At 46.0% G+C, this 11644-nt stretch overlaps 2 protein-coding genes across 3 annotated transcripts; one reads left to right on the top strand and one right to left on the bottom strand.

Annotated features, from left to right (window-relative positions):
- Positions 1 to 830: 830 nt before the first annotated feature.
- On the bottom strand, positions 831 to 4200 carry LOC120712797 (ETHYLENE INSENSITIVE 3-like 3 protein). 2 transcript variants are annotated; one of them, XM_039998680.1, is made up of 3 exons: positions 3972 to 4200; positions 1328 to 3369; positions 831 to 1225 (listed from the first exon to the last, which is right to left on the bottom strand). In XM_039998680.1, exon 2 carries the CDS (start codon positions 3253 to 3255, stop codon positions 1333 to 1335), a length of 1923 nt encoding a protein of 640 aa, XP_039854614.1. In that variant the 5' UTR covers positions 3256 to 3369; positions 3972 to 4200; the 3' UTR covers positions 831 to 1225; positions 1328 to 1332. The 2 variants fall into 2 exon arrangements, with proteins under 2 accessions (XP_039854614.1, XP_039854613.1); XM_039998679.1 differs by having other exon boundaries at positions 831 to 1205; positions 3972 to 4192.
- A 2414-nt stretch (positions 4201 to 6614) lies between these two features.
- LOC120712796 (lysine-specific demethylase JMJ30-like) lies at positions 6615 to 11644 on the top strand. Its single transcript, XM_039998677.1, has 7 exons — positions 6615 to 7147; positions 7463 to 7672; positions 8181 to 8309; positions 8400 to 8543; positions 9699 to 9791; positions 10534 to 10650; positions 11383 to 11644. The coding sequence occupies exons 1-7, from the start codon at positions 6698 to 6700 to the stop codon at positions 11506 to 11508; spliced, it is 1269 nt and encodes a 422-aa protein (XP_039854611.1). The 5' UTR covers positions 6615 to 6697; the 3' UTR covers positions 11509 to 11644.

Here is an 11644-nt window from a genome sequence, read left to right as displayed (position 1 = left end):
GTTGCTTGCATGGCACTTCATAACTTCATCAGGTTGAGTCAAGAAAGGGACCGACACTTTGCTCGTTGTGACCGTGATCCAAACTATGTGCCGGTTGCTGCTTCCGTAGAACAGCCACCAACTGAGGAGGCGCCTGTTGTGTTAGATAACCAACAGATGAACGAATTTCGTGATTTGATTGCATTTCAAATGTTTCATGGCGGCCAATAAATGTGTGTTCAAATGCATGGGCGCTCAATTAAATCATGTATTTGTAGTTGTAATTTTATGAGGACTTGTTTTTTTCCACTCGGTTTTTGTACGGGTTTGAAACATTTTTTTTATGTTTGTAGCAGTTTTGTAATTTTTGTAACAGTTGTGTGTTGAATAAATTATTTCCTTTGGCCCAAGGGCACGGCTGCATGCTGCATGCAGAGTGCGGGCCATTTGCAACAGTTGCACGGGCCATTTGCATGCTGCATGCAGAGTTCAAAACACCATGCACCGCGGCAGCTTGGCCTGACATCCATCCATCCACGCGGAGTGCATGCAGAGTTCAGTCTTTTTTTATCCTCTTAACTGCCGTCCATCATGAGGCCTGACACATGTATAGATTTCAACACAAATTTGACACAAATTGAGCAGAAATTTTGGCACCCAATTTTGGGATCTAAACACAGCCAAGCTTTACTTCACCTGAAACATGGCAGCGCAAGCCTCCACACCAACCAGCATGAAACCACCAACTGCCCTGCTATACATGTCCCCATGAACATAGCTGCTATGCTCATCATTCCACAAGGACCACAAGTAGCGCTGCAATTTTTTTTTTTTTTTTGCAAAGGCAGACATGAGAAATGGCCACGCAGCCGGAAGATCAACAGAAACTAATAAGAATATGTATGTACTACACTGATAAAATAAAATGCTCTAACCAGATGCGGGAATTCTCCGCCAGCCCCATGATACCACAAGTTTTTCCTAACAAGTACTCTCCTGCAGGCTAAGTTCAAGGCTAATGGCAGTAGTATGCCATTTGGCATCCACAGTACAGATCTAAAGTACATTATTATTATTCTGACAAAGGAGTCAGCAATCGACACTGCGCCCTGGACGGTTCAGGAGCTGTAGCTGCAGCAACACCCACCAGCACGTCACGAACACTCCCCACAACAGGCAGCACAAGCATGATGAACCACCGACCCCCAGTTATCAGGTATCGGACACTGCAAACGCGAGAACTGGCCTGGTAAGGAATTTGACACACCAGTACAGGTCGTGATGCAAACGAAATCGATAAGACATAGTGTGATGGGTAACCGATGAAGGATATTAAAAAGGAAATTACCTGTGTCATGTGCCCAGGTATGGCATCAAGTCGTCGTCGTTCAGAAAAACATCGAGGTAAGAGATCGGACTATCGATCGGAATGAGGCTCAAAGGAAGTTCGCCAAAAGAGTTGCCTGCAAACTTATCAGCGGCCTCGCCAAAGAAAGAACCATCCATGAGCTGGTGGGCTTCACTGGCAACAGTCCCCAGATGCCCACTGCCTGCCGTAGGATAGCTATAAGAACCATCCTCGGACAGCGCTCCTGTACCCACAATAGGCGCATGGTGATCCATAGGCAGTGGTAGTGGCTGCTGCATTGTCGAAGGCTGAACAACTGGTGAAGGATTAAAACCAATTGGCCCACAACCAATATCCTGCCGAAACGAGTGTCCTGACCATGAGTTGACAATGTCATCGCTGCCTTCACAAGCCAGAGGGGGGTCGCTTAGATAAGTGCTTGATTGAGCAGCTCTTGCAGCCTGGTTACTGCTGTAGTTGTTGAGAACAGCACTAGCAGCCTGGTTGCTGCTCTTGTTGAGAGCTGCGCTTGCATCCTGGTTAATGTTGCTGTTGTTGATCGCAGCACCAGGAGATAGGAAATTCCCTTGAGAATCCACGTGCCGTTGCAAAGATCCTGTTGTAGGGACATGATTGAGACTTGTTGGCTGGTTAGTCATGCCCACCACATCCATTGGGTAAAATATGTTCATATCACTAATTGGAGTGCTCACTGTTTCTGGTGGATTATCATTTCTTTGTGTCACTTCAACCTCGTCCTCAGCACTTGGAGGATGGTCTGATGGGCTTTTCTTCTGCTGAGATTTAGTCATTTCTTCCTTACTAACAACTTGGTTGGAGGGTTTATCACGGCGCCTTCTCTTCTTCACTCTAGTTGAGATTTGCCGTCCTCTTATCTGTAAAACAAGTTGAGTGTCTCCTTCATCCTCTTTGGATGATGTAGAACGAGCAGGCTGCTCCAACTGGTCGACATCATACTCATCGCTGCTGCTATATGTGTCATTTTTGTCCCCTGAAGTGCTCTGATGGGTTATACGTGATGCTGCCCTGCCAAAACTATGAATAGACTTCTCTTCACGTTGCAAAACTCCCAACCAAATCAGACTCTCTTTTGCGGTCATTTTGTCCTGCAAACACTTTGACTTCCTTACATGATCCCTAATCTTATCAAAGTTCGGGGCCATGTGTTTGATCACACCCATCAGAACTCCAGCTTTCCAAGCCTTCTTTAGATCATGAGGTTTTTTGTACGGAGGACCTTCTCCCTTTGGAAGGCCCAAAGCAGTCCACCATGCCTCATTCCCCGATGGCCACCATGGGGGTGGAACACCCTTATCCAATGGATACCTTCTCTGCTGTGGGCTGCAGTGCTGCATCAACGCTGAAAGCAATGAGCCCAGAGTGGCATCTTGGAGATCCATCAAGCTATGCTGATTTTTTGTCCCACTGCTCTTAGCATTGCTCAGCATCGAGTTCTCAAGGTCATATTTTGCAATCGCCGCTGGCCCATTCTTGTCAAACTTCACCTTCTCCTTCCACCAGGCTCTAATGTTTTCTGATGCACCACCGACAGGCTTCCCCTTATCAGGAATGATCCCATAAACAAACCCTCGTGCATTGCACACCTCCATCAGCTTGAGCATGTATTTCAAAATCCCATTCTGGGCCCTCGCCATCTTCTTTCGGAGTGCCTGATCGGATATCTTCTTTGTCTTGGACTTCACCGGTTCGGACAGCTGCAGAGCAAGCTTCTGCTGCCTCTCCTTGATTCTCTTGAGCTTGATCTTGTCTTTCCACATTCGACGGGCCAGCTCCTCGGCATCAATCTCCTCGTCACTGACATCATTCTCACTGAGGCTGTTGATGCCATCAACGTCAAAGTCTGATGCATCGCCTAGTTCAGACGCAAGAATACCAAGATGGTCCATCAAAATTGGGTCTGCTAGCCTTCCAAAACCCAGTGCCGTCGCACCACCGAACTTCTTGTACTCAGTTGCTTTGTATCCTTATCATCGAATATGCAAACGAGGCACCACAACAACCTGCACAATTCATGCATGTTGTCAGAATCTATAAAAAAAATGCAATGCAACTCACTAAAGAATAACCTTATGATTGCAATCAAACAGGGGTACGTTTCCTGGCAACTAGAGCCACATAATCCAACCATAGGAGGCAAAAACTGAAAGATTAAGTAAGCCGATTCACTCCACTGGGCAATTCAATGGGAACTCAGATCAGACCTTACACACACATGCAACCGAAACTCAATACTGCTCCAGCTAAAACCAAAAGCATGACGACTGAAATAAAACTAATATTCTAGACACGCCACCATTACCGGCCGTTTCCTAGAGCCAGGGAATTTCAACTCCGGTATATCAATCAAGTATCCAGCAGGCGTACCAGCCATCCGCATTCCCGCAACCACCCCACGATCCAGCGCTACCGCCGTCGACAGCCCAATCCGAATCCCGAACGAACCCTAATCGCGGACGGACGCAACGAGCGGAACCGAGCGACGTGGGACGCAATCGCGCAGCCCACGAGCACGAACGCGGACAATCAATCAATCAATACCAACCAAAAACAAAAAAAAAATAAATCCTCCGTCGAAACCGACGAGGTGCAGAGTTGATTGTACCTCGTCGAAGGGCCGAACGCCACGGCGGCTGCGGCGGCGGGCGGCGGAAGCGGCGAGGAGAACTCGCGGTCGGGTTCGGCGGGGGTTTGCGCCTCCGTTGCGCCGGTTTTATTTCGGGAGGAAAAATGGAAGGGGCCAAAAATGGGGGGAAGGACTGAGGGAGGAGGGAAGTGGAATGAAGAAGGCGGCGGTAGAAGAAAAAAAAAGGCTACTGCGCGACGACGCTTGAGGAAATCTTCCCCATTTTATTTCCTGATGAAATTGAAACATGGAAATACAGGAGCGAGTAAAACTCCGTTGGTTAACCGAGTATAGTAAAAAACAGAAATACAGTTGGTGTCGGGATGCGATGCGGCGTTGATGCGCGTGTGACAGCCGGGAATGCGTTTCCACGCACGTAACTGTGTGAGCTGGCCACACCATGTTTCCCGCGGAAGATCACGTCCTCCTACCGAGCGCTGGGTGGTCAGCCGTGATGTGCCTGGCTGGCTAAACTTCCCTGTTTGCTTCATCACCGAGGGCACAGACAGTTCAGCAGAATTTCCAAAAGTTTTTCGTAGCAACGGAAGATTGTTCTGTTCGAAAATCTTAGCCACAGGCATCTCCATCCTGCGAAAGCGTGAAACCGACCATCCTGGCTCACTTGCCCTCTGTTTTTCTGTGATTTATCGATGATCCAAGAACCTAAAGATGTTGGTAACAAGGCAAAACTTTGCATTCTTTTATTTTACTTTAAATTTAAAATAAAAAACTCTGTAGATCTAATCAGGTGCGATCCTCCGATGTTAAATCTCTTGAGAATCCTCGGTGCAAAGGGCAGCTCAAACAAGGAAACACAGGCTGTGTGTTCTTGTCGTGTCTAGGAGAAAGAGTTGGCAATCCGGTTGATCTCACGCGTGACGGCGGCATTTTTTCTCTTGCCTTTTTGATTTGATCGTGAAGAGATACTGGTGATTACCGCCAGCTATTATTGGCGTGATGCACTGCTGACGCAGCCCGGCCCTACCCATTCGGTAAGGCGCAATCTCCATATCAGCATTGCCGTTCGTAGTAGCGGCAGAGGTTCGTTGAATCTGGACGCCCTTACCAAACCATCTGTCGTTGAAGCGTCCAGGTTCGATGTATCCGTTCGATCAGAACGGGGAAAACGAGCCACTAGTTTTTGGGCCTAAAGGTGACAAGTAAGGCCGCAGGTCCGATAACTATTTATGGGCCTAAAAGGGCTCTTCCCGCAAGTTCGTAGGCCCGATTGGGCGATCCAGTACGCGTTCGATTGGGCCCGATCGCCCAATCCGCTAAGGTTCGTTTAAGCCCATACGTCGAAGGCCCGATTGTGCGATCCAGTACGCGTTCTCTTTCCATTTTCCGTGACGTTCTTCCAGGCTGTGACGAATAATCTTCAGCTGCTGAACCGAGCAAAACATGCACCGCCCCTCACTTCCAAATTCCAAAGTTATTTTTACACAGTCCTTGTGCCACTCTATATTTGCCTAGAAAATATATAAGTTGTTGGAGTTGCTGTAATGAACGGCCGGTTCGCAATCAGCAGTGGAAAAACGACGATTACATTTTTAAATACCCAAATGCTGAAATGCCAAGGGCAGGATCGCATCGGCTGCCGCCTGTCGGTAAAGAGTCGCTGCGGGCTGCGATTCGAAAGGCGGCCAAGATCTTTGAGGATTTTTCTTTTTTAGTGAAAGGAAAAAACTGTCGAGTGGGACGTTTTGGGACCTGCAGCAGGACGTCCGGACGAGAGCTTCACGCTGTCTGGCTGGAGTCGCTGTTGTGCGCCGTCCGCCGGAGATTCCTTTCTTGGCCACCGTGGCGACGGTGACGTGGCGCGGGAGGCCGACACAAACCGCTCGACAGGAAGGGACCGGCGTGACGTGGAGGGTCGACGCGCCACACTCGCAGCCGGCCACGACGCCCCCGGGACACGCAAGCTCTTTCCCGTCGGCCGTCGCCGTCGCCAAAATATCTCGCCGCCCCACTGAACCTGCATGATGCATCCGCCTACTCTACGTTTTTCTTTTTAGCACCGCACTAGTACGCGATGGCAGTCGGCAGATTTTTGAGGAAGGAAAAGTCAAGTTTACTTTGGTGAATATCCTTCTGATTAAGGAGGGGAATATTCTTCTGAATATCATAGTGCACGTGGAAAATTAATGTTTGACTCATCATAGTAAAATTTTCTTTGAAACATTGAAAATCTGCTCCATCCCACTAGCGTAAAACTGAAAATGTCTTTCGAGAAAAGTACAATGGAAAATAACACCGATCAAAATGACACGTAGCCCACGTGTCAACGAGCAATTTGGCCCTTAACCAGAGCAGTGTGACGCGGCACCACCCCGATAGAGCTCTGACTGGCGCCCCGGAAATATCTGCCCCCTCCGTTCTCTTTTGTCTTTTCCATCATGCGAGTATGTGACCACTCGGCTTAGGAACCTTCCCGAACTTACCAGAACCATCTTTTTTCCGCAGGGGCCCTCCAGCTGGCAACGCACCGTCACCGACTCTCCCTTCGTAGCCGTTGATGCCAAAATATCTCCCGCAAAAATATCTCACGCGAACCGCGATGGCACGGCCGTAAATCCCCCCGCCCGGCCGCCCCCGTCGCCCGTCGGAGCACGGGCGCGCCTCACTCCCTCCGACCCCCAGGAAATATCTGCCGCAGAGAGGCCTTTTCGCTTTTGAATTCCGCAGGCACCGACCACCCCCGGCGGATGGCCACCGGCTGCGGGGAGAAGCGGGCGGCGCTGCTGCGGCGGATCACGGAGGAGGGCGGCTTCGCGTTCGTGGCGTCCGCGGAGAAGGCGGCCGCGGGGGACGTCCGCGCGGCCGAGGCGGCGCGGGAGATGGCGTGGGAGCAGCTGCACTCGGCGCCCCGGGACGAGGTGGGCGCCGCGTGGCGGGACGCCTACGCGCTCGCCTGCCTCCACGTGGCCGCCCTCCGCGGCGGCGCCGGCGACGACGACCGGCGCGCCGCGCTCCGGGCGCTCGACATGGGCCTCATCATGGGCGGGGGGCTCCTCCGCGCGGAGCTCGAGGACGCCATCGCCAGGGTCGTCGCCGACCGCCGCGGCGGTCGCGACGGGGACTCTGAGGCGGCGGCCGCGGCGGGGGACGTGGAGAGGTGGAAGGAAGGGATCGCGGGGGACGGAGACCTTGCCGATGTGAGTACCCTCAGCCGCCTGTCGCCTTACTGCGGTCTCGCATCTGCTCGTGTGGATTGGGTCGTGGAAATGTAGTGCCAGATAGAGTTGATTCTGAATGGCGTTATCAGTGACATTGGTCTGGAATTGTTATTCGAAGTGGTTCGGTTACCGTTCTTATTTCCTTCGCAAACGTGCACTATCTACAGCGTTCTGATTCAGTGATTCTTTTCGGGCAAATTTATTCACTAACTTTCTCCTTTGACCAAGACAGTGGCCGAATGATGAATTTAATCTGCCATATCTACAGCGGCTTTTTATGATAATTTGTTTCAGGTACTCAAACTTCTACCTGTGAAGTCCCTATCACGTAAGAAAATTGAGAGGCGATCATGCATTCCTTTGGAGGCATTTATACGTGATTACTTTATATGTGAGTCCCCTGTTATACTCAGTGGCTGCATTGATCATTGGCCTGCAAGGACAAAATGGAAGGACATAAAATACCTAGAGAGGATAGCTGGAGATCGTACTATTCCTGTTGAGGTGAATACTTACACTTTTCGACATTGATAACTGACATGTAAAATTGCAAATAAATTTCTGTTATTTGGGGTGGGGTGGGCGTACATAGTAACACTTCATCCTCTCTTTTTTTAAATTGTTAATCTTGTATGTTTTTCTTCATATGTTAATCATCAGTCCTGAGAACTCACCATGCTTCTGCATATAGTGATTCCTTTGCAATCTAGTATGAAAAAAAAGGACGAGTGTGGATCTAAATTCTTTAGTGCCTCATTATTAGAAGCTGCTCAAATTTTCAGATTAGCTAATTTGTCATCACCAATCATCTTTATTAAATCTTCTTGTATTTATGCATTTTGCAAAGATATGCAGAGCCTTTATTTTCCATTGATTGCAAATCCTGTCCATAAGAAATTGCTGCTTCACATAGAGCCTGGACTATATCTTGGTTTGGACTGAGTAGTGTTCTTCCTTCAGCATTTGGTGATATATCATCCAAGTTGTTCACTCATAAGGAATGATGTGACAGGTCGGGAAAAAGTATGCTTGTACTGAGTGGAAACAGGAGCTTATCACATTTTCTCAATTTCTCGAGAGGATGTGGTCGAGTGATTCAGCAAACCTGACATATCTAGCACAGCATCCATTGTTTGACCAGGTGATAACTTGTGTAACAGCTTGACATATGAATCTACTGTCCTAGCAATTACTTACCTAGCTATCGGATGTTATTCATATCATTTGACAGATAAAGGAGCTCCGTGAGGACATTACAGTTCCTGAGTACTGTTCTGCTGGAGGTGGTGAACTCCAGTCAATTAACGCTTGGTTAGGCCCTCATGGGACCCTGACCCCACTGCATCATGACCTACATCACAACCTTTTTGCTCAGGTATGACAAAAATTCTCTGTTTACACCCTCTTTGCTCATGTCTATATTGTTGATTTATGCGTGTTGGTTACATTGAATAAAGCATATCTCGACCAACCTAGGAGGAAATAGGTGGCTCTTTAATTAAGAAGAAATAGGCACCTAAATTCACGTTGACATCCTCGATCAGCTGTTGGTCATTCAATATTAACTATTTAACGTGACATGTTTAAGAAGTTGTCCATCTATTTGTTGTATAGATACTCATGTGCTACTACTATTGCTTTTGTGATATTTTGGTGTTGTTGCTCTAGCCCCAATTCTGTTTAGTGTGGAGATTTTGATTCATAAACAAGAAATACTTCGAGCAACCCTGCTGCTTTCAGCAGTCCATTCAGTCAAGTTTTACAGAAACCATTGCTCACATTTAGTAAGGTTAAACATAAAATTGGTCCTTTAGCCAATTCTTACATTAACTATTGTTTTCATTTTATTTGCTTAAACTTAAATGAAAGCCCTTAATACAAACAAGAAGCCATATGAAAAATATGTGTACAATTATTTGCTGGGCACACAGACATACTGGAGAAGGGCATCCTTCGCATGTTTCCTTCTTGTCAGAGCCAAGGTCATTTATTTTTTTGTTTGACTTTGGAAAGTAACATTTGTGTGTTAAACAAGCCAAACTGACTGCATGATTGTTGTTTGCCCTGTTGCTATGCTACATCAAACCGCGTTTTTCTCAATGGTGATGAAAACGCCGTGCTGATTATTTGAGTGCCCATAGGAAAGTTGTCCATCCGTCATTCATGTTTTGGCACTTCTGCCCTATTGGAATGGATTATTTTTCTCTTAAAGGCCAGCTCCTTCGCTTATTGTTTGGTACCCACTACCCACCATGATGTATTGGCCATGTTCTCATATTTTGCTTTAGTTTGACTTGTAACAAAAAGACCAGCACTTTTGCGCCTATCTTAATTGGTTATGGTGATAATAAAGATATCCATAACCTATAGTACTGTAATAACTTGTTTGGAACTATAGATGTTCTTGTTCTGTTAGTTATTTGAATTGACTCTGATTGGTGCCTGTTTTGAAGTGCTGAGTGACATATTTTGTGTAGATTAAGATCCTAATTCAGTTGAGTTGATGTATTTGGTTGTTACTTGTTGGCAGGTTTTGGGAAGGAAATATTTTAGACTTTATCCTGCTTCTGTATCTGTGGAACTGTACCCTCAGACAGAGACAATACTGAGCAATACTAGTCAGGTGAGTAGTCCATTTTAAACATGTACATCATATGGAAATAGAAGTTTTTCGAGATCAATGGTGTTTGCATGCTAAAGTGACATGAATAAAAAAGCTTGATTGGATGCCAAAAATGCTGGAAGCTTACCTTATTGTCCACAACTATTGCGTTTCTTGCTTTTAAAAGTTTCTGAACCTGTAACAAATATGCTATGACCTTTGAACAACCCTGATGTCAAGATTCTGAAAATACAGTGATTTCTTTATAGTTCTGGGAATGAGTAACTAGGCTAAGCAAAGTGAGGTAAGTAACCTGTACCTGTTTTAAACGATCACTACATAGATGAAACCCTTTTCCAGATCAATGTTGCTTGTATGCTAAAGGGGCGTATGACTCAAAAACTTAATTGGATGTCAAAAGCAAACGTAGCACTTTACCTTGTCCATAAGTATGTTGTTCCCAGCTCCAAATATACTTGATGAGATTTTGAAAATAGGGTTAGATTTTCTTTTAATAATTCTGGGAATACAATGAATATGCCAACCAAGCATACAACTGGTGATGGTGCCAGATTTTTTTTCCTGAGCGCCTCTGGTCAACCTTTCTCTATGGGAATTCCCCTGTTCAACTTTGCTTGGTAACAACCCAAATCAATTATCAGTCTGCGATCCTATAGCTTTGTACTGTCAATAAGGTTTATTGAGTTCTGTTACAAACCAAGTTGATCTGCATGTGATTTATTGTGCTAATATGTCTTAACAGGTAGATCTTGACAAGTTTGACGAGAAGGAATTCTCGAAGGCAGCAGATCTTGAATTCATAGATGGCATATTAGAGGAAGGTGACCTGCTTTACATTCCACCAAAATGGTGGCATTACGTGAGATCTCTTTCTGTTAGCTTTTCTGTTAGCTTCTGGTGGCGAACGTCACATCTTCCTTCAGGAAGTTCATAATACCATTGTTTTGATTGTCCATGATGTTTCTATCATCGGATTGGTAGAGACTTAGTAAAACCTCATTAAGCCCATGTTTCCTGATCCATTGGTGTGTGGGTATGGCCTCGCCACGATGATGTATATTGTAAGATTGTGTATATTGCGTGAGATGTATTGCAATGAGCCTTTAGGGCAAATATATAGGAGGACATGGCTTGGAGGGCAAGTAGCCTCTCCTAGAGATAAGGAAGGTTATCCCATGATTACAATCCGAAACTAACTATATCCGGAGTTACCTAATATACTCTTAACATATATCATTGTTTTTCACGACAGTGATCTAAACTTTTAGCTGCAATCATACTAATTTACTATCAGATACTACTGTGTTTGTTTTACCCTGAACTGATGACCTTACTATGTTCCCTAATCGATTTAATTTTTCTTTTTCGAGTAGAAGGAATCACTAGTGCTTAGTCTGTCATTGATGTACGCGTGAAAAATAGGGAGCATGTTTAATGTAGTTCGAGATGGAGCTCATTAAGAAACGTTTGGAAATCATCTGTAAATGTTATGTTTGTCTTTACCCCTGCGAGATAGGCAACCAAGAATGGTTTTTGTAGCTTCTGTTCTTACTTTGAATGCATCTCATGTCTGCTCCTTGATGTCTTTCAGATGAGCTATGGAGCAGATCATTTGTTTTACTTGGCTGTGGATTTAACTTTTGTAATTATTTATGACAGAGCACTAACGCTAACTGTACTGTCCATAATAAGTAGTAGAAACATTTTTTTAGAGTGAATCTGTGACAGTGATATGGATTTGGATGACATGTATGGTTAAGGGACTTTCCGAAACAGGTAAAAGGTTAAGGGAATGCTTCACATACAAATGTACAGCCCAATTGTATAATTTTGTCGCACCAATTGTTTTGATC

This window comes from Panicum virgatum, chromosome 6K (genome assembly GCF_016808335.1).
Source record: "Panicum virgatum strain AP13 chromosome 6K, P.virgatum_v5, whole genome shotgun sequence".
NCBI classification, from domain to species: domain Eukaryota; kingdom Viridiplantae; phylum Streptophyta; class Magnoliopsida; order Poales; family Poaceae; genus Panicum; species Panicum virgatum.
Note: the sequence above shows the minus strand (reverse complement) of the source record. Positions and strands in the feature narration are given on the sequence as shown.

Coding starts and splice junctions, on each gene's coding strand:
- LOC120712797 (XM_039998680.1), bottom strand. CDS start 3,255: ATGGACCATCTTGGTATTCTTGCGTCTGAACTAGGCGATGCATCAGAC.
- LOC120712796 (XM_039998677.1), top strand. CDS start 6,698: ATGGCCACCGGCTGCGGGGAGAAGCGGGCGGCGCTGCTGCGGCGGATC. Junction 8,310..8,399: donor AGCATCCATTGTTTGACCAG/GTGATAACTTGT, acceptor ATCATTTGACAG/ATAAAGGAGCTCCGTGAGGA. Junction 8,544..9,698: donor ATCACAACCTTTTTGCTCAG/GTATGACAAAAA, acceptor ACTTGTTGGCAG/GTTTTGGGAAGGAAATATTT.